Source organism: Protomyctophum parallelum (assembly GCF_964188405.1).
Source record: "Protomyctophum parallelum genome assembly, chromosome: 22".
Lineage (NCBI taxonomy): Eukaryota > Metazoa > Chordata > Actinopteri > Myctophiformes > Myctophidae > Protomyctophum > Protomyctophum parallelum.
Genome location: NC_139714.1, coordinates 14251176 through 14278406, shown reverse-complemented (window position 1 = coordinate 14278406; position 27231 = coordinate 14251176). Strand labels below are relative to the sequence as shown.

The 27231-nt window shown below is 42.6% G+C and overlaps 1 protein-coding gene across 1 annotated transcript; it reads right to left on the bottom strand.

Annotated features, from left to right (window-relative positions):
• Window positions 1-7085: 7085 nt before the first annotated feature.
• On the bottom strand, window positions 7086-25073 carry copg2 (COPI coat complex subunit gamma 2). The gene is made up of 24 exons (XM_083757521.1): window positions 24949-25073; window positions 24114-24166; window positions 23075-23155; window positions 22289-22360; window positions 21623-21702; window positions 20803-20878; window positions 20314-20406; window positions 19987-20073; window positions 19416-19573; window positions 18541-18674; window positions 18040-18107; window positions 17381-17569; window positions 16459-16554; window positions 15626-15869; window positions 14645-14720; window positions 13931-14034; window positions 13397-13522; window positions 13208-13276; window positions 12710-12891; window positions 12334-12463; window positions 9152-9249; window positions 8415-8553; window positions 8094-8192; window positions 7086-7746 (listed from the first exon to the last, which is right to left on the bottom strand). Exons 1-24 carry the CDS (start codon window positions 24983-24985, stop codon window positions 7616-7618), a joined length of 2622 nt encoding a protein of 873 aa, XP_083613647.1. The 5' UTR covers window positions 24986-25073; the 3' UTR covers window positions 7086-7615.
• Window positions 25074-27231: the final 2158 nt, after the last annotated feature.

The window sequence follows — 27231 nt, the reverse complement described above, 5'->3', positions numbered from 1 at the left end:
TGCTCTCCCTCCATGTGAGTTAGAGAATAGAAGCCGACCCATTGGGCATTTTTAAATGTAGGCTTAATTTTTGTTTTTTCCTTGCATCCCCGCCTAGCTTCATTGATTGTAGCGTTTTGTGCATGTCTTCATACCCTGTGGTTTTAAATAGCTAGAGAGAAATGGAGACTCCAGTTATTGAACAAATAGTTTGAAAAAGGGATTCATGATGTGCGAGTTGTGGTTGACTTCATAGCACACACACACACACACACACACACACACACGACTCACGCTATAGCGTCTTCCGGTGGTCTGAAGAAAGCAGGGATGAGGATGCAAAAAAAGAGAAAAGGAGAGAGAGAATCAGTTGACGAAGAAGGAGACAGGAAAATCACACATTTTCATGTCAAGCCAGGACCCTCAAATTGATATGCATTTGGCTATGGACCCCCATCTGAAATTGTTTTGTGCCAGGGACCCCCAGTTCTTTATCAAACTCAAGATGAAGGCCAGACTCGTTATGAACTTAAACAGTGCATTAAAATGTATCTGAAAATATTGGAGGTGAGCAGTGCATAAAAGTGGCCCTAGAATTGCTCTCCCTTTCTCTCTCTGCCTGCGTTATATTCTCAGTCCAGAGAGCGCATAGCCTGGACTACGTGGGAACCGTTGGCCGACGCTGTGATTGGTCAACGAAAGACAAACCCCCGTTTCTGAGCTAAACTTAGCGAAAACGTTACCAATAAAGCCCTTTCATGACGTCTTTAAGTGGTTCTTGTTTTTTACCTGGTAGTCATCGTTACATTCACTGTCGGAACCCGTTGGCGACTCGGCCAGGTGGTCCAAGGAGGGGAATTCATCTCTGTTCCTGCCGCTGCCCCGGAAGCGGATCTTGTCCTGGATGCGTTTTCGCATGGTCACTGCCACGCCCCTGTGTAGGACCTTAACATAGCTAACCGCAACCCTGAACACACACACAAACACACACACACACACACACACACACACACACACACACACACACACACACACACACACACACACACACACATACATTTGACATTTTTCAGAAAACTTAGGTCAGGATTTAGAAGGCGTTTTTAGAATCGGCCTCAGGCCTGAATGGGTACTTATGTCCTATTTTATACAACAAACAACAAAAACATTGCCGTGCCAAGAAACTGACGATAGCCTTTTTCCTTGCGGAGAGGAAAACACACCATAACACGCACAATGCCCCATAAATCAATGGCAAGTCAGGTCTGTCCAGCCAATTGTCATTTCATAAGTCATGTGGACACAGGGTGCCAAGACTGAAAGGCAGACACACTACAGACACTGTTAGTGCATGTAGACACACAGGTCCTGTGTCCATGCATAAACCGCTTGTAAAAACCTTGAAAATGACCCTCTCTCTTGTGTGCACGTGTGTGTACACACACACACACACACACACACACACACATACACACACACGCACAGTAATCCGAGCCACAGAACGTCATGTGACAGCAGTGCAGCAGAGAGGAGCTGGGTCTACAGAATAAAGTGTAACCAGTGGACAACACTTTCCCATCTTGTTTTAGAGATACGTTAGATGGCAGCAACAAAACCCCAACTATTGATATACTGCAGACGGCAGACCAGGGGGTCTGGGACCCCTAGGGCGTCCTCAGAGTTACTACAGGGTGGGCAGCCAAGTATTTGTGTGATTTGGAACTTTTTGTTAGATTAATCACTTGAACCCTAGCATCCCTATTCTGACTGAGGGGAACATTAGCCAAAAATAGCAGATCTACAATCTCATGCCGTGAGCTTGTAGATCGGATACTTTCGGCAAAGAGGTTTTGTAGAGGGACAAAATAATATACCATGTATTGAGGGTTTAAGTGGTTAAATGTCTGAAAATACACATTAACATGAATCCAAAACAACATACACATTTATAATTCTGTCGAACAAGTCTATGTATAACTATCTATGAAATCCATGATAATGTTTAATCCACAATACAGCTGTATACAATATGTATAGAGGGAGGTCCCTGCTTCATCTCTCAGCTAGGGGGTCCTTGGCCTGAAAAAGACCCCTATTGTCAGCCAGGGGGCACAAACTAAAGCCAGTGTTTCAACATTTTCTGGATGAGGGTGGGCCCACTTTAAAGAAGAATCTCAAAAGCGTTCGCGCAGGTCCAGTGGGTCCACAAAAGCACCCACGTCCACCCATCACCACTTGTGTTAAGCGATCAGATGGGTGGACTGTGTGCATTTTTTCAGAGCATGTTTATACATTTCAATGATCAATCGATTATGTTCTCATCACTGGAACCCACACTGTACTCCTACAGTATGTGTCTGTATCGTAATAAAAACTCATTATTCAAGTTTTATTTTATTTTTTATGTTATGTTATCATTACATTCTTAGTGTTTTGCCAATTATTTGGGGGTCCAAATATGCCAATATGTTGGATTTACGTACAATATGTTGGTTTTAAAGTGAATAAAAAAAGGTGAGCCAGTAGATACTGCGACTATTGGCAACATGGAAGTGCCACCGTGCCTCCCCTGCCAGTCGTGCGTTAGCCTGAGCTAACGTGTTAGGTTTCTGGTCTAGAGGGGCGGGGCGCGGCTCAGATTTGCGCACGCCCTGATTGGATCTCATCGATCTGTCCGTCACCCCCGGCCCCTCCTCTCCCCCCTGGTGCAGCGCCACGTCACATCATTTGGAGCGACGCCCACCCGGAAGGGTTGACTCACACTTTTAGACCAGAGCGGCCAATGCGTTCCTCCAGGCTTTCAATTTTTGCACCAACAAAAATGAAAGCCTGGTACCGAGGCTAGTCGTGCGTTTACTTTGGCAAACACATCAGACCTTTCTGAACACTCTGGCTGACACACATCCAAACCTTTTCAATGAGTTCAAAGACCAACAGGCAATGTTTGGCAAGCAACTAGCCCCGTGCTTTTCAGACGCTTTGTGTCCTATAGGAGGCACACCAAAGGGCAAGTCCCCAAATCTCAAGTCACAAAATAAGGTCTAATCTCTAGAACAGGTGTTATTATCGCTCTCATTACTCTGAAAATGTATGTAGATTTCGAAAATAGCACAAATAGTCAATATATAGAAACTTGCACGCATAATTTCCCTCTATACCCTCTATACCAGCACCAGCAGTTTATCAGCCACTGGAGTAGGGTTTTACCTGAAGAAACACGTTCTCTCGCTGTGTTTTGGCGTTTCAGTTTTGGTTGCCTAAAAAATAATCCCTGTCTATCAAATGACAGTAGGAGGGCAGTGTGTTTCTGCAGGTAAACACAACCATACTACTCTAGTGGCTGATGACTGCTGGTACAGAGGTAAAAACACAAAGTGACACTTGGACACCTACTCCATGCAGATATGGGTATGGTATGTATAAATGTTATGTAAATGTATTCCACTGTTTGACTGTCTGTTTTTCCGTTTTGTGTTTCCTGTGAGGACTGTGGATGAAAATTAGCAACTGTGCTATATCCGGTGTATTTACGTCTATGTGACGTCCTGTCCAAATGAACAAATAAAGTAAAGTAAGTAAAGTAAAGTATGGTATGTCTTTCTTTAATGTCTCCACCAGGCCGAAGGCATGGGGAGAGACTGAGAGAGTATGTTTTGCACTCCGTCCGTGTGTGTCCGTCCGTCCGTCCGTCCGTCCGTCCATCCGTCTGTGTACAGCTAATCTCCGGCACCGTTAACCCGGCCGTTGCCAAATCTTGCACACCCACTCACTGGATGCCAACGATGAACCTCTGCCCCATATTTTCCAGAACGGCTAGGAGGCCGACTTTTGAAAAACACATTTTTTTATATTACTCCTCCAGATTCTGTCCAAAAATCCCGCTAATCGTTACACACTATCTCTATAGTCATGTGCTCAAGCCGGATCTGTCCGATATTTCATATTCATAATTGGCTAACATTGGCTTTCAAAGTTTGCAGGATTGGCCCGTTTTGAACAAAAAGCCTCAAATCATGAACGTGCAATTTACGTGAAATCTTTCACAGACTTTCCTACTAGGCTGAGGAATATATGCCACCCTTTCACATTGGCCTGTTATAGCGCCACCAACAGGTGGATTTTTGCAAAACACTTTTTTGGAACAAAATTCCTCAAATCATCCAATTGCCATCCAAGGCATAAGAAGAACTGGCACCCTTTTCACATCCATCCATGCATCTTCAACCGCAGTCAGGTCGCGGGGGGCAACAGCTCCACCAGAGTGCTCCAGACTTCCCTCTCCAGAGTAACATTAGTGACTTCCTCCTGGGAGATCCCGAGACGTTCCAAGGCCAGTTGGTCAATGTATTTCCTCCAACTGCACCTTGGTCTGCCCCGGGGTCTCCTCCCAGTGAGACGTGCGTCGAGGACCTCCCTAGGGAGACGCCCAAGCCAAGAGGCATCCTAACCAGATGCCCGAACCACCTAAACTGGCTCCTTTCCAGGTGAAGGAGCAGCGGTTCTACTATGAGTCTCTCTCGTGTAACTGAACTCCTCACCCTATCTCTAAGGGAGATGCCAGCCCTTTTCACATTGGCCTATTAAAGCGCCACCAGGAGGCCTGGTGGAGACCTGTGCCTGAGGGGCACTTTATTTTCTGCTGGGTGGAAACCTCATATGTCCAAAACTGTTACTTTTTTCAAATTCAAAAGCATCCAAATAGCAGATCTACAAGCTCAAAACGTGTAGCTTTGCGTGATTCGAGCTTGTGGATCTGATACTTTTGAGGCTTTTGCTCTGTATGATCAAGTAGGTTCATTTATGGAAAAAGGTTCAAAATGAAGATAAGAGGTTTCTGCTCGACAGCAACGATATGACAATCAGTTTCAGTATACAGTACAGACATTGTCACAACTACCATAGAAGTACACATAACTACTTCCATCTCTGAAAATAATTGCCCATAATAATAGCCTCTATCATGCCACTGACTCTTTTTTTTAAGAGTTAATTGTGACAGCTAGCCTCGATCGTTTGGAGTGGAATAACGGTGTTGGCTGTGGCGCAATTCAACTGACTGTAGCCTGTACTTTAGCCTACTTTGTCGCTCGTTGACAAAGAACTGATCTAGTAAAAAGCTGTCAACAAACAGCTGTTGACATGCAGGGGCTTTTGCAGAAGCAGTCCTTGTCGGCGAGCGACGCCCATCGCACCGCTACGCTTGATGTATCCGCTCTGCTCTGGAGGCTTATTGGACGATCCGATAATATATTTATCCACATAATAAACATTCATCAAAGCCAATATCATCAGATTATGAACTCACTCACCCGGCACGCAGATCGTAGCACAGTTTCATCAAACCCTGAGATGATCGATTTGATTGATTGACTGATCTTGAATTGTTTAATTGGATTCCTACACATCCACCTGCTTCATCATCAGATCGCAGCGTGTCCTGGTGTCCTCCTCATCCGCGTCCATATCGCACGCGTCCTTTTATAACCTGCCTCGATACTTTAAATATTAAATATTGAAATAACCCGCTGCATAAATGTAAAGCCTTTCAGAAAACCAGCAACAGATAATTCCACAGAACGTTTTGTTCATCCACAACGCAGACTCGTAGAGACAGACATACTGACTCACACTGTCACTGACCCCCCCGCTGTTCTGTTTGACCCGTCTCTTTCTTTGGCGTCTGTTCTGTCTGTCAGAGCAGACCACACTCACTGTACACACTGAGTACTACCTGTGGTGCACTTCAAAATAAAATGTCTCAGAACGTTCAACAATACATACAACAGCACTTCAAAATAAATTATGATTTATGTCGTTAATAATGCACTATATATGCTATCAAGATAATACCAGTAAGACGCCGCGCGAGAAACAACAGAGCTTCTTAATACGGCACAGTCGAGAAGCAGGAGTTAAACTATTAATCTGGTGTCGTGGATTCGTCCATGCATGCTACAAAAAGTAAAAGTGATTGTACCGGTATTTCAGCCTGAGTTTGTTTGGTGTTTAGCTCCCTCTGGTGGAATATTGAAGAATATAAAGTAAACCGTGAATAAATGTGTGGAGAACATAACGCTCCATTAGATTAAAATGTAAACAGCACAGAGGTACAGTAAAATTATCATTTGGGCACTTGTTTCCATTGTGGAATAAACAAATACAAATAGCCATTTACAGAAAAAAGGAAAATCAGTGGCATGTAGCCTATGAACCCTCATTTAAAGGGGATTTAATATCTAACTCCACTTATACTGTCTGTAGCTTTCTGACAGATGCTTTTTCAGGTCAGTTTTGAAAGGTTTTAAGCAATTGTTTCACATCATTTAATGGATGTCAGGACATCAGTGAAATGACTAGCATTTCTATAGGAACAGTGACTAACATGTCATTTGAATTTCATTCAATGACAAAGAAATGTAGCTAAAAGCAAACATTCAATGGTCATAATGCTTGTGCATTAGTAGTTCACCCAAAATATAACTTATTTTATATAAATTAATGACACAGCCCGCCATGAAGCCTTGAATTCATGGATATTGTTTTATTTATTGCATTCCAAAACCAATAATTCAATAACCAGGTGGCTGCTCAGTTGAGTCTCCTAGTCCTACCAGATACTAGAACTCTGCACCGGTCATTGATGGTGAGGAAATTATTGGCTTAGGAATGCAGCAAAAACAAATCTCCATGAAAGGTAAATTTGTCTTGGGCTTCCAGCCTTCCACCCCTGCTGTGCAGCCACACAAAGAGGCAAATAGTGAGATAGAGCAGTCATTCCTAATTAGTTGCATCATTTAAGGAAAAACAGCTTCATTGATCATTTGAGCCAGTGATATAAATACAAATATTTCAATCAACCAATCACCTTAAAATACCGTAATTGATCGATAGGTCAGTCTCCTAGTGGTTTTATTTATAATAAATGTGCTGCTCCAATACAGTGCACAATTTTTGCATCTTAGATTATTTATTCATTTGAGATTATTTTACTTTTGATGCAGTATAATGGTCTTTATTTTTTGGGGGGTATTTAAAAGGTCTTTAAAATAATAATAATAATAATAAGACATTGCCTGTCAATTAAAGTGAGAACGCCACAACTGAAATATGGTGTAGAGTTGGTCCACCGTCAGACTTTATTACGCATCAAGAACATCTTTGTACATAAACGGAACCACGAACAAATGTTCTGAAGTCATTCAATGTTGGATGTTTAAACAGAAAATGTTTGGAACATTTTACATATTTTTAAAGGTGTAAAAAGAGAAATCACAATAGCAATTATTTTTAACAGAGTAAGTCAACCCTTTGAATTACTTATTTTCTATCAATTACACACCCCATGAAGCCTTGAATTCATGGAGATTTTCTTGTTTTCTGTCGCATTCCTAAGCCAAACATGTGATGACCGGCAGAGTCTCAAGAAAGAGTCCTGACTGATCAAATTATCTCAGGAATGTGACAAAAAACAAATACGGTATACATGGGGGTCCATTCAAGGCTTCATGAGTTCACCATGTAGTGTGTAATTGATAGTAAACACATGTCTTCTGTAAAATTAATGTTAACACATATAAGACAGAAGAAAGGCTGGCTAGAGCAGGACGTTGGGGTTGGCTGATGACTTCTTGACCTCTCAGCCCACGGAGGCCAGGATGACATCGACGGCCGTCTCATCTCCGCTCCTCACCGTCACCTGCATGGTGACGCCGTCGGCCAGCGCCAGGCGGGCTCGAACCAGGATGTCGTGGCCTCCCCGGAACACACCTGGAAATGACGAGGTAGAGAGGAGCCGTGGTTCTCAAACAGAGTGGCACCACGAGAGCTTGTACATCTGACATTTTTTGAATGGCCAATATATAAAGCGTGGATAAAGTTGTAAAAATAATTGTAATACTGTATTAACACATTTAGCTGGAGACCACAGATTGAGGCTTTAACATACAGTATATCACAGACGATTAGGGTTTCATGGAAGATGCTTATGAACATATTTCTATCTAACAAGCTCTCATAGATCGGACATTTTCGCTGTGCAACATGCTTCCATGGAATGTGGAATCCAAATGACTGTAATGAGTTGTGTGAGAACTGTAATGTATGCAAACACCCACCAGCAAGAAACAGGACATGAGAGTTCTTGTTCTCGGGGACTTTGTCAGATCTCTCACACGGCTGCATGCCCAGGAAGCTAACAATGTTTCCCACGGCCTCTGGAGATGAACACAACAGCAGTCACAGTCAGCACCACGGCAACTACAATTAAGGCATTTTATAGCAGACACTCTTAAGCCAGAGTGATTTCAGTAAGCAAGGTAAACACAAAGTAAAACATCAAATGCATAGAGATATGACAAATAATTGTTATTATTGTCATTTCTGTGGGCTTGAAACGTCCAGACCAAAATTAATCCAGAGTGACTATTTGTTCATACCGTCCAATGTCCGTACGGATGCCAGAGCGAAGGTCTCCTCTTTCTCGAACTCCTCTCCTACCTCATCCCAGGCCGCTCCAAAGTTAGGCTTCAGCACCTTTTGGATGTGGTCCGCTACCGTTACCTCCAAGTCCTCCAGCTAGGAGGGGAGGAGAAATGGGTCAAAGCACAATCATAATTAGAGATTTAACAATACAACATTTTCGTTCCCCATAACTTGCGTATCGGACAATACGATACGATACGATACCAGTGTGAAATTTCCAAAAGAATCAACGACAAGTGGTTTTTAAAGTGGGGACCAGGGTTCCTTGAGAGGGTTCCAAATGGACCCTTACAGGTCTATAACTCGGAGAGTGTAACATGGAACCAAATGGACGCGTACATGTCGTACACACTGAGTTATGGGGTACTTGAAATTAAAAAAAGTTTGAAAACCGATGATCTAGGAATAAATCAAAAATCCATGAATAATCTTTACATTTAGGTTAGTACAGTATAAGACAGATCGACTGAAGTTCAAAATACAAAATAATTGAATGACTGTAAATGACGACATATGTGATAAATGACATGGTATCAGAATGGAATAGACTGACATACTCGCCGATACCAGCATTCTAGGCAGTATTGGCAGCTTTTCTGATACTGGTATTGGAACAACTCTAATAATAATAATTCAAGCTCATTCAGGGGTTAGTTCATTTCAGGTCGAAGTTCAGACTCCAGCCACACACCACGTATTCGTCGTCATAACCGTCGTCGTCTGGTTCTCCAGTGTTGGGGTCGCAGTCTCTCACAAGGTACTTAAGAGTACAGCTGAACGTACACGACACTGTAACACACAATGTTTGTAATGGACATTAGAGCAGCTCAGAATACTTTGAACAAGAACGCACCATGTCTCTTCACCAAATATAGCAGATCTACAAGCTCAGAACACGTCACAAGTTCAGAACGCTTCACAAGTTCACAACGTGACGCGTTGTGAGATTCTAGATCAGCTATATTTGGTGAATGTTACCCCCAGAATAGGGATGCTGGGGTTCAAGTGGTTTAAAAAAACGGCAAGTATGACAATTATTTTCAGACTCTCCTAATGGAAACTAATTTTCTCGTTGGGTTACAAATTTACATATCTTTGCTGTCGGGAGGAAACCTCATAAATCATAAACCCAGGTTTTACCCTTTATGTCTGTGTATTGTTTCGAAAATATTTAACCAATGGAAAGTAGTAATACATTATTTGGATAAAACCTCTTAACACATTGTATGCTAGAGTTTTCTATTTGCTCAGGCTTGCTGGTGCTAAGCGATTAACATTGGACTTTTGAACTTTTTAGGGGCCCACAGCGAGGGGCCTCTTATAGCGAGAATCACATCACATAAATAAAAAGTAGGCCAAACATGTCCACTTCAATTTAAAAAAAAAATTATGATTCTACCATCTTCCATTCTGGAGATATTGACCTTTTTCTAAAACCTGCTTTTGAAGGCACGCTGCTCGCTTGAAAAAACAGCAGAGATATGGAAGGTTGAAGTTGACAGACATTGACAGACAGATATAAAAATGAACACAAATAATATCATATACATACTACACACTGAATGAAAGCCCTGAATGTCTACTTTTAGGAGGAAAACAAATACACATGGTCCCATGTATAGTTTGTCAGTAATTGGCTATTGAATGCAGCTTGCGCCCACCAGAGAGGATTTCAGAAAATGCATGGACCAGAAGAACTATTATTCACAAAATAAGGCCTATAGCGAAATGTACATACTATATACCGTATGAAACAGAAGACTCTCTGCTTTCATAAGAAAAATACTTCTACTGTAATAATAATGAAAATCACACCCCTGTGAAGTGAGCAGTGCAATGTTGCGCAACATTGCACTGCTCACTTCACAGGGGTGTGACATTCAGGGCTTTCATTCAGTGTGTAGTATGTATATGATAATAATTTATTTATGTTTATATCTGCCTGTCAATCTCTGTGACTTTAAACCTTTATAACTCGCTATGATAACTTCATGAGGAAATGCTCACTTCACAGGGGTGTGATTTTTATTATTATTACAGTATTAGTTTTTTTCTTATGAAAGCAGAGGGTCTTCTGTTTCATACGGTATATAATATGTACATGTCGCTATAGGCCTTATTTTGTGAATAATAGTTGGACCTGAACAACTGCATTCAATAGCCTGACAAACTGTACATGGGATCAATATTATGTATTTGTTTTCCTCCTAAAAGTAGACAATTAGGGCTTTCATTCAGTGTGTAGTATGTATATGACAATAATTTATTTATGTTTATTTTTATATCTGCCTTCAGAACGATAGTATAACGGTGAGATGCGTTACTGGATCGGTGAGTTTAGTGGTTGAGGTTGACATGTCTGGACATGTTTGAGGAAAGAAGCACAGGAGAGAGAGATGATCAAATAACTGGCTGCTTTGTTGGACAACGCTATCTTCACTTTGTTTGGGCAAAGAAGCAGAGATCAGCGATGGAAAAGAGTTTTATCCACGGCAGATAAGTAATGACGTATTATCGAGGGACCGCCATGATCAACTAACTGCCTGGGACTGAGGCTACGTTGTCACCAGCCAATGCTTATGCAGCCATCGCTATCCGTTGTGTGATTGTAGCCTTTTTATTCATTATAATTGCAGTGATAAGACCTATATCACAGCCGGGCGTCTCTCTCGATACCGTGGATATGGCCTACATCCACAATCACACAACGGATAGCGATGATGGCTGCATTGGCTGACGAAGACGTAGGCAGTAAGTTGATCATGGCGGTCCTTCGATAATACGTCATTACTTATCTGCCGTGGATATAAAGCTCTTTTCCATCGCTGATCGTGCTTCTTGCCCAAACAAACAAAGTGAAGACGCGATGGCGATACACACAACGGATAGCGATGGCTGGTGAAGACTGAAGACGTAGCCAGGCAGTTAGTTGATCATGGCGTGTGCCGTGTGCGTGTTGAAAACGTTATGAAATGGCGATCGTTGAAGATTATTCTTGGTTTATATACTGGCAGAGGGCAAATCGACACGACTGCGTTATATCTTTTTCCGAGAATGAGTGAGCGGTGCAAGGCGATCGCAAGGCGCAGTGGGGCCTGGGGGGGGGGAACTCAAACTGCCAAAGCGATCAAGAGACTCCCCCCACAAAGCTTCCTCGGGAGAAACCATGTAGAAACAGGAGGGGAGGGGGAATCGAGTGTATTCACAGACACTAGAGTATGGGTAACTCCATTTTAGATGCCCTGACATCTGCGTTGGTCTATGCCGTTGCCGTGCAGACCCATACGTGTAATGGAGGCATTGGAGGAGGGAGCGTCTTCGCCACAGACAGACCTCTTTTCAGGAGGGAGGGGCTTTTTACTCCCGGATCACATATTGGAGCTTCCTGGAGACGAAAGCTGTTATTTTCTTCGGTGTCCTGGAGCATAGGACGTTGATGTACAGTAAGCAATAAAAAAACGTATAAAACGTATACATACGCTTCGCGCGTACGGCGTTCGATATTAATAAAGCGTATGGATACGTTTCCAGCATTTTTTGTGTTAACTCCACTGGACCCTCAAAATGTCACCACCACCTCTCCCCCTCTCATTTTCCTGAAAATTGCACATTTTGCATTTTGGAGTTACTGTATGAGGTTTCCTCCCGACAGTAGAGATATGTACGTACTGTTGTGTTAATATGACATAAGGTGCTACTGTGCTAAGTATAAATATAAATATAAGTATAAATCTGGCTTCAGGGGCTCCTTCAAAACAGTAGCAAACTGCCCCAGAGCACCAGGTCCGGAGAACACATGTCATGGATTAAAGCTTTCTATGGAACCCAAATGACTGAAATGAGTGGAGGGCGATCCATGGTCACATCACATACCAGCGGTAGGGTCGTCTTCAGGTAGTCGGACCAGGTTGTAGCAGGACCCGGGCTGACTGTACGGGAGGTTGGCGGCGGGGATGACCTGAAGCACCTCATAAGACTCCGAAGGCTCCATTTGCACCAACACCTGATGCACGTGCACACATTGTAACACACACACGATTAGACTCACTCACAACTCATTTTGATTAAGTGGCATGATGGGATAAACATGGGGTTAAACCCTCCCCCAAAGATTGAAGACTCAACTTAACTCAAGTAGTAACAAAAACATTTGACTGGTTGTGAAATTAACACTGGTTGTGAAAACAGAAAGGAAAACGGACGTTTTTACAGTATTGATGTTTGGACAGACAAGACGGACAGAGGGTACCTTCTGTAGGAGCTGGTCGTTGAGTGTGTTGGTGCAGTCGAACTGGAACACCATGTGTGTGGAGAAGGTGTGTTTGATGCAGCGCACCACGTACTCCGTCTCAGCCTCCGTCAGCTGGACGGGCTCCGACGACTTGAAGAGAGGACCCAGGGCCTGGAACTCTGGGATGGCCGATAGTTGTTCTACCAACGCAGCGGGGACGGGACCATGTGAGAATTAAACATTGAGAGTATTGTGGCAAAATATTATTGTGATTAACGGTATTATTGCGATACTCAAAATATGCTTAAAACTTAAAATTACACTTTTGTCACTATTCTGGGACGTTCAGCAAAATTACTATGTAAATGTACTATGACCTATATTCAAAAAATATTTTTATGTTTAATCTCAATTCTCTGTCGTATACTGTATGCAGTGTCGATCGTGACCCTTGGCATTGCTTACCGATGTGCCAAACGTTGTGCGATGACGGGGCATAAATGAGACTTGACTCACCCGAGTAAATGTCCTGGCGTGATGGAGCCATCTTCTCTGGAAGCTTGCTGGTGGCAACAGGAGCCATCTCTGCAAACATCACCACAAACAATCTGTCACATAACCTTGTGAATGTTCAAATGAATCCAACGTTAGAATCAGCTGAAATCAATAATGCTGCATATTACGGGCAAAAAAACGGATTCGTACCCGTCTTCTGTTCGCTGATGGGGTGAGAGGCTAGAGGCACTGACTTCATGTCAAAAGGTTTTTCCGAGGGCTCCAGGGTGTACTGGTGGAGAGACTTCTCAAGACCAGGGACAGACACCGACAAACCTTCAAACAACACACACACACACACGTAAGTAAGTCAGTTATCAGCCAATGCGCTACAGTACAAACCCAAACCGTGTTGCTTCCACGACACAGTTTGGGTTTCTGTAGTATGCCATTTACCTTGTGCGACGGAGCAATAATTAGACGTTAAACTTTAACTTTTCAAACTTTTCAAACCACAACCCTCCACTTGAAACATCGCTACCAATGCTTAGCCTTTTCTTTCCTTAGGTCTTTTAGTTTATGCCATAATTTACTTACTTTCTACCCCAAGAAGAGTCTTGCTGCAACAGATTTTTTTTTGTCTTGCCTTTGTCATTTACATGACATTGGTTTTTTAAACCCTGTAGCACTTTGTGATTTTGCACGTAAAGTGCATTATAAATACAATATATATTTAATAGTTACCGTTGAAGATGTAGGCGGCATTGAGGGCCTTCTGCTTCTGCTGCAGGACGTTCATGTAGAAGGTCGCTCTGTCACGCACTTCATCATCACTGTCCATCATACACCTGGTAGCACACATATACATAACACAGGTTGTACAAGCGACTAGGCCCATCAGAATTATTCAACACACACTCACTCCCCAAAATGCATACTGTGATGTCTTGGGACAAATGTGAACAAAATGTCAACCGTCTGAATGGAAGGGGTACCCTGCCAATCAAATTGTGCCTCCTGGCCACTTCTGCACCCCAGGAATGCGAAAGAGCCCTTCTCAAACCCAAGACGTAAAACTATCCGCCAAAAAAAAGAGTTAAAATAAATCACCCCGTGTGAAGTGAAGGGCGCTTTACCAACCCTCATCATCGCGATATCATAAAATAACCGATTTGCTCAGTGAGACAAAACAAACATTAAACTCTGTTCATTGTTAATGGCATTCTGTGCATTGTTAATGGCATTTAATGTTTGTGTTAGTGACAAAACAAACATTGTCTAGACAAGACAAACATTAAACCTGTATATAGCACGATGACCTGGGCACCATATATATGGGGGCTAATGTCCGCTGTGACCTGGGGGCTTGCCTGGGGTGACCAACCAACACACTGACGGGAAATGCTAGATTCCATAGTAAATGCGACTTGCGGTCGCAACTATGACAATGTAAAGTACCTCTGCATGAGAACCAGCACACTGGGCAGCAGGTCGTCATTCTGGGCTCCAAACTTAGCCAAGGCGCTGACCGCAGCTGGACATGGACAGTTGATGGACGCAGTTATGAATCATCACCCAAACATTGACACGGTGACAAACATGACATGAAGCCAACAAGAGAAAATGCTCAAAACAACTCGATCACGTTATTAAGGACTCATTCATTACATGTTTATCACTGAAAGTATATGCAAGTTAAGCAACTATCCTACACTGTACACTTTACCGTGCATGTGCAATAATTCATGTTTATATACACAGGTATATCAATTTCAATTCAAGATTGAATCGATTATAAAAATAGGAAGAAAAACAATACGAAAACAAATCTAATTACAGAAAATAGCAGATCAACAAGCTCTTGACCAGTGGTTCCCAAACTGATGATTGTCATTCTGGGGGTCCTTGACATGAAATAGTGAGAACCACTGATATAGAAACATATGTTTCTCAGAAAACTGTAATGATTTTAGAAGGCATTTAGTAGAATGTGATCTCAGGTCTTAATGAGGTTAATACCAAATTGGCATAATTGTCAAATGTTATGTAAGAAAGAGGCAAACATTGTGAAAATAGCCTAACTACAAGCTCACAAGTCAGCATGTAATTCCACAATTTTCACAATATAATGCAATGCCTATAATGCCTATAATAAAGCCCAAACCACACCAATGGGTTGAGAGGCAACAAAACGGTTTTAGCGTTCATGATATGTTCTGTTGCACGTCATCGGTGCATGTTGACGCAAGCCGACCCAAGTGATTCAGTTGGTTCAATACAATGATTGTTTACAACTACATGCGTCTACACGCAACCGTTTGGTAGCAAGGAGCTGCACGACAACCCATTGGTGTGGGTTGGGTATGGTGGTGGACCCAGTGAACCCTTGGTCTAGAAATGATGGCATTTCCCACACACACACACACACACGTCCCTCACCGGCACGGACAGCCTCGCTCTCCAGCACCACCCTGTTGAAGATGAAGCGGATGTACTTGGAGGGGGAGGGGGTGCGTGGCCCCTCCTTGCCCAGCAGGTGCAGGATCTTGGTGGCCAGGACCGTGTGCTCGCAGTCCTCGATGAACTCGCACAGGTGGGCCAGGCCCGTCTCCTTGCTCTCCGGGTTCTCCTCGATGATGCTGATGATGCAGTCCACGATGGCCCGCTTGTACTCGAAGCCCCCCTGCACGGGAAAGGTGTGTAAACCACTGGTTCTTTTTTTTTTGGGTCCCTTCATTTTTTGTTTCCTACATTTTGTTTTTAATTGTTATTATTTCAAAAATATTTTCAAAATTCAATGACTTTTCCAGTAATTTCATGAAGAAATCAAAGAAGAATCATATCAGCGTCATGTCCAAGGGGTGTACTTGAACATCAAGATGCCTCACGCTACAGATACAGGAGATTAGGCTCCTGCCCTTATGGGCCTCAATGCTCGGCAAGGCTTACAACAACAACTAGGAGCAGTGAGCAGCCAAGCTCAGGCTTAACAGACACATTTCGGGCCTGGAATCGCACCTGGGACAACCAGGGCTCCCCAGGTGGGCTCACTAACCACTCAGCTATAGCCGCCACAAACAGTGTAAAATCATTTAAAAACAACTACTGCATTGTCCATTCGTTTCCATATGGACATAACATTTCATCACATTATGCGAGGAGAACTAGGGCTGCAACTATTGGTTATTTTTACTTGGCGATTATTATTATCGGATTCACGGAATAATCAATAAGCAGGTGAAAACTTGAATCCAGGTAAAAGATGGACTCACGTCATCTCTGAGCATGTTGGAAAGGAAGTTCATCATGACACTGTGCTTCCTGGGATACTTCTGACACAGAGCGCTGATGGCCTGGACCACCACCACCTAGAAGGAAGACAGGCAGACGCTCTTCATCCAGAGTCACTTACAATAAGATAGCCCCCTTAGATAGCATTTCTGTAGACTTAGATAGCATTTGATACAGACTTATAGCATGTTATGTAGACAGCACTATAATTGCATTGTATGTAGTCATAGCACGTCATAGTACATATGTATAGCATAGTAGTATATATGTATAGTTTATATGTATAGTTTCATTATATATATATATTCCACTGTTACTTTCTTAGCTTACGCATGTTTCATGATAAATGTTTTTATGTGATGTATTCCCATGCTTTTTTGTTCTTGCTTAATGTGAGTCGCTCTGGATTAAGAGAGTCTGCTAAATGCCTAAATTGTAAATTGTAATAAGCACGGTAAACACATCAAATGCAGATCATGCAGAGACAGTGTAGTGCCTCTGTAAACTAGGATCACACTAGGATCACCAAGAAGTCTGAATTATATACCCCCCCCCCTAAACATTATCAGTAGACACAGATCATGGAGAACATGGGGAGACAAACTAGACATTCAGAGTAGACCACTGTTCATTTCGTTGACTAAAACGTTCAGTGACGAAAACTAAAGAAAATGAGCTAAATGACTAAGACTAAATATATTGACAATTTTGTCAACAAATAACTAGGGCAGTACTGGACTAGTGATGACGACGCCATCAAGGCCTGCCAAAATACTGTAGTTTTAGTCGACTAAAATCATGTAAAACATTTCAGATGTGACTAAAACCAAATGAAGTTTTATCGAAAGGTCTGCGACTGAAACTAAAATGAAAGCGTGCTGCCAAAGATCCGACGGCGAAGACCTTGAACTCGTCGGAGATCTCGGAGACGAAGGAGGAGATCTGCTTCATGAGGCGGTCCACGCTGCTCTCGCTGCCGGTCTTCAGCAGCGTGGTGATGGCCAGCGTGGCGATGCTGCGGTTGGAGTCCGTGATCAGGTTCTCCAGGTCCAGGTTGCACGCCGTCACGGCCGACGGGTGCTTCATGGCCACCTGTGATGTAATATAGAGCAGTAACACATTGGAAGGGGCTCCCGTCACATTAGATAACAAGGATAGTGGTGGGAAAAGTACTCACAATTCAAAGTATCAATACTGCATTGTAGAACTGCTCCGTTACAAGTTAAAGTCCAGAATTCAAAATGTACTTAACTTGAGTAAAAGTACAAAAGTGTTGGCTTCATAATGTACTTAAAGTACCAAAAGTAAAAGTAGTCTTTATGCGTTGCATCGAGACACATTGTGAGCTTGTAGATCGAAGATTTTCAAATGGCTGAAATGTTTATAGGGCTGAAGTGGCTAATGTTTGCTGACAATAATCAAAATCTACAAAGTAACTAGTACAGTAACTAAAGTTTAAAAAATAAAAAATGTTGTAGTGGATAGTCCTCTGGTGTAATAGTGCTGAATGACACCCTAGGCCTAGGCCGTGCAGCGGACACAGGGAGGGTCTCTGAACGCACCTTGTTGAGGGTCCTGACGGCAGCGTATCGCAGGGCGGCTTTGGGAGAGCTGCAGAACAGTTGGAGAACTGTAGAAAAACACATTCACAGAACAATCTGAAGTAGTCGTGTGCAGCAGAACTACCAAACCCAAGCAAACTTATACAAAGTTTCAAGTATATTTTTTTATCAAACATCTGCTTGTGTGCTTGCCTATGGATATACATACTGTTGACTTTGTCATCAAGACTCATCATAACACATACAAATAAATTACATTAATCAGTGCTCAGAGACAGGCGGGGCGTTACCAAGGGCGGGTCTCTGGTTAGAGACGGATGTAGTATTGAATCAAGCTTCATTTACGGTCTGTATAAACCAATGGCGACCTTGTCCCTATTTTTTTACGGTCTATGGTTTGGGTCTCAAGCTAAAACATTTGGGAACCAGTGATTTAGAAAATACAGTAGGCCTACATTATTCTAGAAAATGGTTTCGTGTAAAAAAAAAAGTGTTATTTACCCGAGACAGCGGGGGCCAGCTCCCTGGCCGTACAGTTGGGCATGTGAACGATGGCAGACGCTGCTTCATACACCACCATTTCATTCTTGTTCCTCAGACAGCTCTCGATGAAGTCAAACAAAGGACTGTCATGCCTGCAAACACACACAGTCATATCATCGCTGTCGGGGCAGAAACCTCTTATTTTTTGCCTTATTTTTGTAAATTAAGGCCCTACTTGATCATACGATAGTCACACAAAAGCATCAAAAGTAGCAGATCCACTGACACGTTTTGAGCTTGTCAATTTGCTAGTTTTGCCATTTTTGAATCTTGAAAAGTAACAGTTTATACTATAAACAGAGGGCAAAACATACTCTCTCCCCATGCTTTCGGCCTGGTGGAGACAAAAATGGTCAAACATTGGCCATATATTTTTTTAAAGCCTCACGTTGTTTTCACAATATATACTGTATCTGTGGAACCGAGTCAAATAAAATGTAATGCCTCAACTCCTACAATACCAAGTGCTTGTCAGAGAGTGGAGGTCTCCACTCTCCAGTTCAAATGTTATGTTGGGGGTTCCCCATGATAATTTGGGGGGGGGACGCCCATAGTTCAAATATGATTATTGTAAAATTGGGGGTCCCCACTCAAACTGTGTGCAGGCATTTGTTCCGGCAAACCAAGAGTCCGGCAGTCATTAGTCCGACACCCTACCCAAACACTAACCTAAACATAACCGCACACGGATGCTATGGGTGATTTGTAACCCGCAGCGCATGTCGGAAGGGACGGTGGTCTCGACCTGAAAAGTTTGAGAACCACTGGTCTAGGCCACTCCGATATCACCGACTAGAACATGGCGTTAGGACGACAGAGTTCCCAGTACCTACCCTCCCTCCGTCTCGTCCAGCAGCTTGCTGGCGATGCGGATCAACATGCAGTAAGCGAACGGGGACTTGAGGCCGGACTTGGTGAACTTGTTGAGCATCTTGGACACGGCCAGGCGGTCGTTCTTCCTTAGGTGGTACAGCAGACCCAAGGCATGGTACTGGATGAACAAGACACCGTTTCACAACCCATTAAAACCATCCGGGAAAGCATCCGGGTAATCTTTTTATTTCAGTCATATAATTCATATAAAGTAGCAAAGTAGCTTTGTCAGAAAACGCTTATTATTTAGAACATTGGTTTTAGAACAGTAGTTCTCAAAAACAGCTGATGTACACGCTCACAGCGAGTCACTTTGCCACGCTGCGAATCTTGAGCGTTTAATTTTTTTTTAATACGTTTGAACACAAATGTTATCTTCTGGTTCACATGTTCACAAAACATTTTCAGATGGTAGGCCCGTGGCCAAATATATATAAAAATGTGGGGGTCATTTATGGCATGACAACATTTGAGAACTACTGCTGTAGTAGACCTCAGGGTTAGGGTTTAACCTCAAAGCTTGAAACCCACCTGCACCATGATGTTATCACTAGAAGCCGCCTCCTGGGCCTCGTTCACCCAGCGTTTCACCACATCATAACTCATCTTCACCATATGCTGTGCACACACACACACAGGAAAAAGGACTTCAATACCCACAATGAAGTTGCACTTGACAAAGTCTGATCATTTCAAGTTTAAAACGAGGAAGACTGTCATCTCCCAAAATGGGAGATGACAGGTGGAAACCTGATATGTCGAAAACTGTTACTTTTCAGGAATAAACTTCGTAGTAGGGCATTATTATTATTTATTAACACAAAAAGGAGATGTCTGCCTGACTGTTGGTGTTCTTACCAGCGACGACACCAAGGCTGAGCTGGACACGCTGGGAACCTTGTCAACGATGGCCTGCTTCATGTACCTCTCTATGGCCTGCAGCATGGTGGTCTGCAACACAAGTTAGGACATAACATAGTTCCTTTAATGGTGAGGAAATGCAAGCTGTTGTTGTAAAGTAGCAGTTGTGCCATCTAGTGGCCGTTCTTTTAACAGCACTCTTCACTTCAAGATTTCAAGTGGTTAAAGCCATGGTCATACCGTATATAGTATCAAAGGTCTTCAACGTTCAGGCCAAGGATCCCTTAGGCGAAAGACACTTCACTATGTAAACTTGGCCTTTTACTCTGTACTCTTTCTACACCAAACCTTCGGCTAATGTTTAGCTCAGAATAGGGATGCTATCCTCAGAGTTACCTGAGGAGTGAGGACCTCCTGTTGTAGAGCCCTGACATTATGGAGACAGTAAATATGCAGCCCAGCAGATGTACTGAGTAATGTACTTACATCAGTGATCCTGCAGAGGGCTCTGATGGCAGGTCCTCTGTACACGTCCTCCTTGCCCGTCATGTCCTTGGTAAGGCTTGGTAAAAAAAAACACACACAAGATTTTAAATATCAACTCACTCAGTCATAATGCATAATGTCTACTTTAACCCATTTTGACCTGAGATCAGATTCAAAAAATGTCTTCTACATCCTAGAGGTTTTCTGAAAAAGCTATGTTTCTAAGTCAGTCATCCTGAGCTTGTAGATCTGCTATTTTTCAATAGCTAAAGCATAACGTAATGCTAACAACAAAAGGGGTTCCCGCCTAAAATGGGTTAAACACTTTCCTAACAAGAAAAACAAAAACACACTGACCAGCCTTTTTTGTTGCTTTTTATCCTTTTATCATTATGCCAATTGATTCCTCCCCACACACATGTGTGTGTCGTTTGTCACTGCTGTTGTATCCTACTGACTCACTTGCCAGTGAGGAGCCCCTACCGAGAGGACATAGAGCCTTCTTCCTACTCCTCCCGGCCAACACTCCCTACCGACAGGCTCCGCCCCAGCCCGTAGCAAGAGTACGAATACATACAGTGACACTAATATCAAGTCAATGCTCGATTAGTCTGATAGCTAGTCATTGAGCTAGGCTACTTTGAGTACATTCGCTGCGCAACAGGCTTTCATAGAAGACATGCTGCTGCCTTCTATGGAATTCAAACTGAGAACTTTAATCCACGTGTCAATAAGTTTCAATGTTGTATTCTCGCATGATTTCTCTCGCCTGACTGGAACACCTTGAAAACGCGTCTTCGTAAAACATGTTGACACCAACCTGCTGGTCACGATGATCACATCTTCTGAGATGTTGGCCATCTCTTTGATGGTTAGGTAACACATCCTCCTCAGGGTTTGCTGAGTAGACAAAACAAACACCTTTCGATTTGTTCAGATTCACAACCAGATGCACAACGTCACTGCATGTGACTGAAGATAAACATATAGTCAACAAAACGACATTCAAAATAAGAACTATTTACTTACTTAACACATTAAGACCTGAGGCAGATTCTACACATTCAGAAAAGGTTATATTGCGATATCAGTGGCGCTCAAACCTTTCCATGTCAAGGCCCCCCAAATTGTATTTAGCCGCGGACCCACATCGCAAAATATGTTGTTCTGCCCAGCAGCAAAGATTGGAGTTATTCAAAGATTTGCACACATTTTCCAGATTCTACAAGCTTGTAGATGCTGCTATTTTTGAAATATCTCAAATTAAACCTTTCCCAGTTTTAATGGATTAAACCAAATATTCTAAGTTTCTATTCTAGGCCCACTCTCATCCGCTCCATACCAAATTATATTCACCATAAATAGCTAATGTTAGCTCACAACATGTCACGATGCGTTGTGACCTTGTAGATTTTCGCAGAATGTTAGTTCCCAGAATAGGGCTAACAATGAATATTTGTCACATTTGAACACTAAACAGACTTACGTCATTGGACTGGAACAGCCTGGTCATCGCAAAGAATGCCTCCGTAGCCTCTGTGGTTCCAAAGTGTTCCCCCTTCAAAGACCAGATGATAATAGAATTAATCAATGGTCAAGTAGGGCTGCAACTAGACGTTATTTTCTTTGTGGTCATTCTATTGATTATTATTTTTCAATTAATCTAATACAAATCAATATGTGATTTATTTTTGTATAACAGCATTTTTTTGTGTGGTTGCCCTCTGGACAACCAGTAATTGCCAGAATTAATTTATTTATCTGTATAAACTTTATTTTGCATGTCTTCTTGAGGGTCTCTGTGACGTCATGTGGGTCAATACATCATAACCATACTGTACTTATGCATTCAAAGCTTAAAATTGTCAGTTTACTTTCTGTAAAATAGCTTGTAAATATTCGTAATTTACGGGGTGCGTTTCTTTTGTGTGTGATTGATTCTAAAGTGTAGTAGCTTATTTGGTCTTGTTACCTAATGCTATTTAAACCACTGGCTCTCAAACATTGTCATGTCAAGGACCCCAAATTAATATGCATTTGACCAACGACCCTCCCAATCTAAAAACATTTTATGCCCCTCACAACGTGTCACATCATGACACAATGTGAGCTTGTAGATCGGCTATTTTCAAATAGCCAATGTATAGGTTTAAAGTGCTCACGTGGCCTATAGTAGTCGCTTCTTTTGGTCTTGTTTTCATAAACCTGGCTTGCTCTTTTCTCTCGCAAAATCTGGTGAAAACAGCGGTGACAGTGAGGCAGAGCGCTGTACCTGGTTGAGGAGGTAGATGATCTTGGTCAGGATGTGAAGACATCTTCTGGGGTTGATGGGAGTCTCGTTGAAGATACGTGCCTGGAAGACACGAGGAGAGAGTTCATTCTAGAGATGTGCCAAATACCACGATTCCAAATCCCATAACCTTTGTATCGGTCGAGTACCAATGAATCTCGTCCGGTGAGTAATTTCAAAACAATCCAGGACAGTGGTTCTCAAATTGGGGTAGATACCCTCACAAAAAACATGCAGTAATCCTGGTCACTAAAAACTGCCTCCCCCTGGCCAGCCGGGGCGCCTGATGGAGGGGAAAGGAACTGGTTGGAATAACGTGTTCCTTCCACGCGCTACGTCCAACCAGGGAAACTCCCCGCTGTCAGGTGTAAAGGAGCAACTTGGACACTCAGGCATGAAGGAAGCATGAGTTCAAATCCGTTGCTCTCCCCATGTCCCCCATATATGGGGACTAGGTTGGTGGAGGGTGTGTAGAGCCCAGGATCACATTAGATGATTGACACAGGGGTGAAAAATGGGCTACAAAATAATAAACAAAATGGGGTTCAAGAGACCCTCAGGGTTCCTTGAGGGGGTTCCAAATGGACCCTTACAGGTCTGTAACGCACTAGCATCGAAAAAGCTGCCGATAATGCAGAAAATGCTGGTATCGGCGAGTATGTCAGTCTATGTTCTGATACAATCTAATTTAGCACATGACGATGTGTCATATTTTCAATCCTTCAGTTGATGTATACCCATCTTATGCTCTTAACTGTACTATTTACATTATTATTTTACTAACTTGTAGCTGCACTGTATCAATTAGTAATGGCATTTTTGTTTATTCCTAGTTCTCAAACCGTTTTACCAATTTCAATGACCCCCACAACTCTGAGAGTGTACAAATGGAGTCTTTACGGTTCCATTCCACTCTCATAGTCAAGTAGTGCCACTTGACAGTGCAGTTAGGATTTCCGCTCTGTGTATTAATCTATACACCGTGACCATGGCATGCAATGACATCCTCTGTATACTTTACCTCCTGCAATACTGCACTCTTCTCCAGGTGTTGGAAAGGGTTCGAGCCACTTCCTGATTCAATAAGAAAAAATGTGCTTTAGGCTTACATAATTCAAACACTTACAGTAACTTGTAATTATCTATGAACCGAGCTGCAACCCCTGATGACAACTGGTTTAAAGAAAATACTTTTTACAGTAACGTCTTTGGCAAATTGAATTCTGCACATATACGTATAATGTGTCCACTGGCCGTATTTGTGCATAGAAATGCAAATAAGTCTTAGTGCTTTTTCTGGTTATATTCTCAGTAGCAGTTCTTTTTTATTAACCTGTACCTTCGTTTGAACTCCACCCATTCTACAAATCGTGAATACCATTTTCAATCAATCCAACAGTCCACAGCAGTTGGGATGGCTAAAATGCAAGAGGACACATTTCACTCAAATATGTGCAGAGACAGATGCAAATGCAGGAGCCAAAGACTGGGCACTTTGTGCGGGACACGAAAATTAAATAAGTCCAAAAATATATTAAAATGAATGATTCGCTGCAACGTCATGAAAGAAATGCTAGCATTAGCTAAACTAAACAATCAGCAGCTTGTTACACGTAACCAACATGATTGTCAACATTAGGATTTATTTTATCAAACTGAAGCATCTCATAAAACACTTATTAATGAAACAATGCGCGAATGAATAGCCTATACAATGCAACTATAAAATGTCATAACAAAACCTCTAAGCTAGCTGACGTTAGCTTAGATGGCTAACTCTGTTCGAAACACCAAAACATCAACAGTCAGTTATTCTTCTTCATTGTAATATAACTGTTACTACAGTAATATCTCACCAGACTCCTCGTCCTTCTTGTCGAACTTTTTAATCATCGTTAAACGACGTTGTAAAGTCCAGTTGTTATGATGAACCTCTAAATGCCGAACACAGAACAGAACTTCCACGTCACACTGTTGGACTTCCACGTAGACGGAAATGCGTCACACGACTATGGATCCCACCCATAGACTGTAAAAGGATCCCACCGCAGTTCTAGGAAAGCCTCCCTGTGATAGGCCAGTAGTCGCTGTGAATGACAGTTCTCTGCTTAAACCAGTGGGGGAGAGAGATGTTGTAAGATCTGCCAGTCAGGAGTCAGGACACAATAATGTCCAAACAGAGCACACTTCTCACCTGTCCAATACTAAAGGCTTGCATAATTATATAATAGCTTATAGCTGAGAACGTATAGGTGCTCAGATTTCACTTGTCATATTAGTGCAGTGTCATTTTGTTCCACATGATGGCAGTCTAAACACACTCAGTCAGCAAGCATGCACATCCAGTGGTTCTCAAAGTAGGGTCTGTGCACCATCACCAGACAAGGGTTCCTTGAGGGAGTGCCAGGAGGAGGTCGCCCAGCTGGATGACTGACGGAACCAAATGGACCCTTACAGGTCTGTTTTAAACTAAAAGTGTGATGGGGTCTGTGGCCCCTAATGCATATGTCTGACTGACAGGTGGAAACCTCATTACTATTCAAAAGTAGCAGACCCACAAGGTTTTGAGCTTATAGATCTGCTACTTTTGATGGTTTCCGTCGTGTGTGTGTGTGTGTGTGTGTGTGTGTGTGTGTGTGTGTGTGTGTGTGTGTGTGTGTGTGTGTGTGTGTGTGTGTGTGTGTGTGTGTGTGTGTGTGTGTGTGTGTGTGTGTGTGTGTGTGTCCGAGGCCAAACTCAGTCAGCAAGCATGCACAATTGCACATTACAGGATAGGAGGCTTTCCGAGGCTATCCAGTGGTTCTCAAATTAGGGTCTGGGGACCACCACCAGACAAGGGTTCCAGGGGTGCCAGGAGGTCGCCCAGCTGAATGACTGTCGGAACCAAATGGACCCTTACAAGTCTGATGGGGTCTATGGCCCCATGCATATACGTCTGACAGGTGGAAACCTCATTAGGTTATACTATTCAAAAGTAGCAGATCCATGAAGTTCAAAACTCCACAAAGGTTTTGAGCTTATAGATCTGCTACTTTTGATGAGTTATGGGTGGGACAAGAAGGGTCCTATCTGCCATGATGTTGTAATGATGCTGTTGAACAGAGCCTGAGAAGAGGAGGCCTCCCAAATTGCTACGTAGAAGCTCCTATATCCGTTAGGTATATGATCGGAACCACTTCAAGTGCAATGTTGTTTATGCCGACCAGGTTTCTAAGACGTTCAATTAAAATATCGTGATCAACTGTGTGAAACGCACAGCGTTTGACAACAAAATGTGCACAATTTTGAATGTTTTTGAAACTTTGTAATAACTCAAATCTTATATATGCGGTTCCCTGACACAAAATATTTTCAGATCGGGGTCTGCCCCCAAATAAAGTATTGATTTGGGGGTCCTTGACATGAAATTGTTAGAGGACGAATGGATTAAACAACAACATCAAGGATATCTCAAATAAGCAACTACACAATTTTATTTCATTGTATTAAAATAAACATGCCCAAAGTCGCTTTTAATAAGCAGACTTGGCAACACATGAGGGCTGGACAGTAAGGTCCTCATTTATCAACCGTGCGTACGCCAAAATATGGGCGCACGCCGAAATTACCGACATTTTCGGCATTTAACATTTCCGGCAAAGCTTGAAATTGAACTTGAGTAGGACAAATAGTCACGTCTGGTCGGGACCTGGCGTACGCTTTGTCCTTGGCTGTTTTTCTGTCTTACACAAGCGGAGCAGCCTTGTCTGAACTGCTGAGAGGCTGTCACAGGCATCTAAACATATGTATTCACTCCTAAAATGTTTATATAAAAGGTATGTATAATGTATATGGGCTACATGTAAAAAATAAATAAATAAAAATGTTAAGGAATACATGTGTCATATGAAATTAGTAGGAGATAAAATCGCGCAATTAAAAACAATGTTGCAAGAGATGCTTAAGCCATTTAAACAGTGTTTTGCATCAGCGCATACATGCGAGGATTTGGGCTGTCTGTGCTGAAATATTTCCATGACGGGACGTTGAAGAGTAGGCTATAGTTTAGCAGTGCTGCAGCTCAGCTGCAGAGAGTCCCAACGTGCAGGTATAGCCTACTGTAGCCTAATCTACAGCATGAAGGCCGATGTCTTTCTTAC

What these genes read in the sequence shown, in the direction of transcription:
- copg2 (XM_083757521.1), bottom strand. Translation starts at nt 24,985, where the DNA reads ATGATTAAAAAGTTCGACAAGAAGGACGAGGAGTCTG. An exon ending in CAGCCTTGGTGTCGTCGCTG is followed by an intron (nt 20,074 to 20,313) that starts GTAAGAACACCA and finishes GTGTGTGCACAG; the next exon opens with CATATGGTGAAGATGAGTTA. An exon ending in GTGATAACATCATGGTGCAG is followed by an intron (nt 19,574 to 19,986) that starts GTGGGTTTCAAG and finishes TTGTTCATCCAG; the next exon opens with TACCATGCCTTGGGTCTGCT.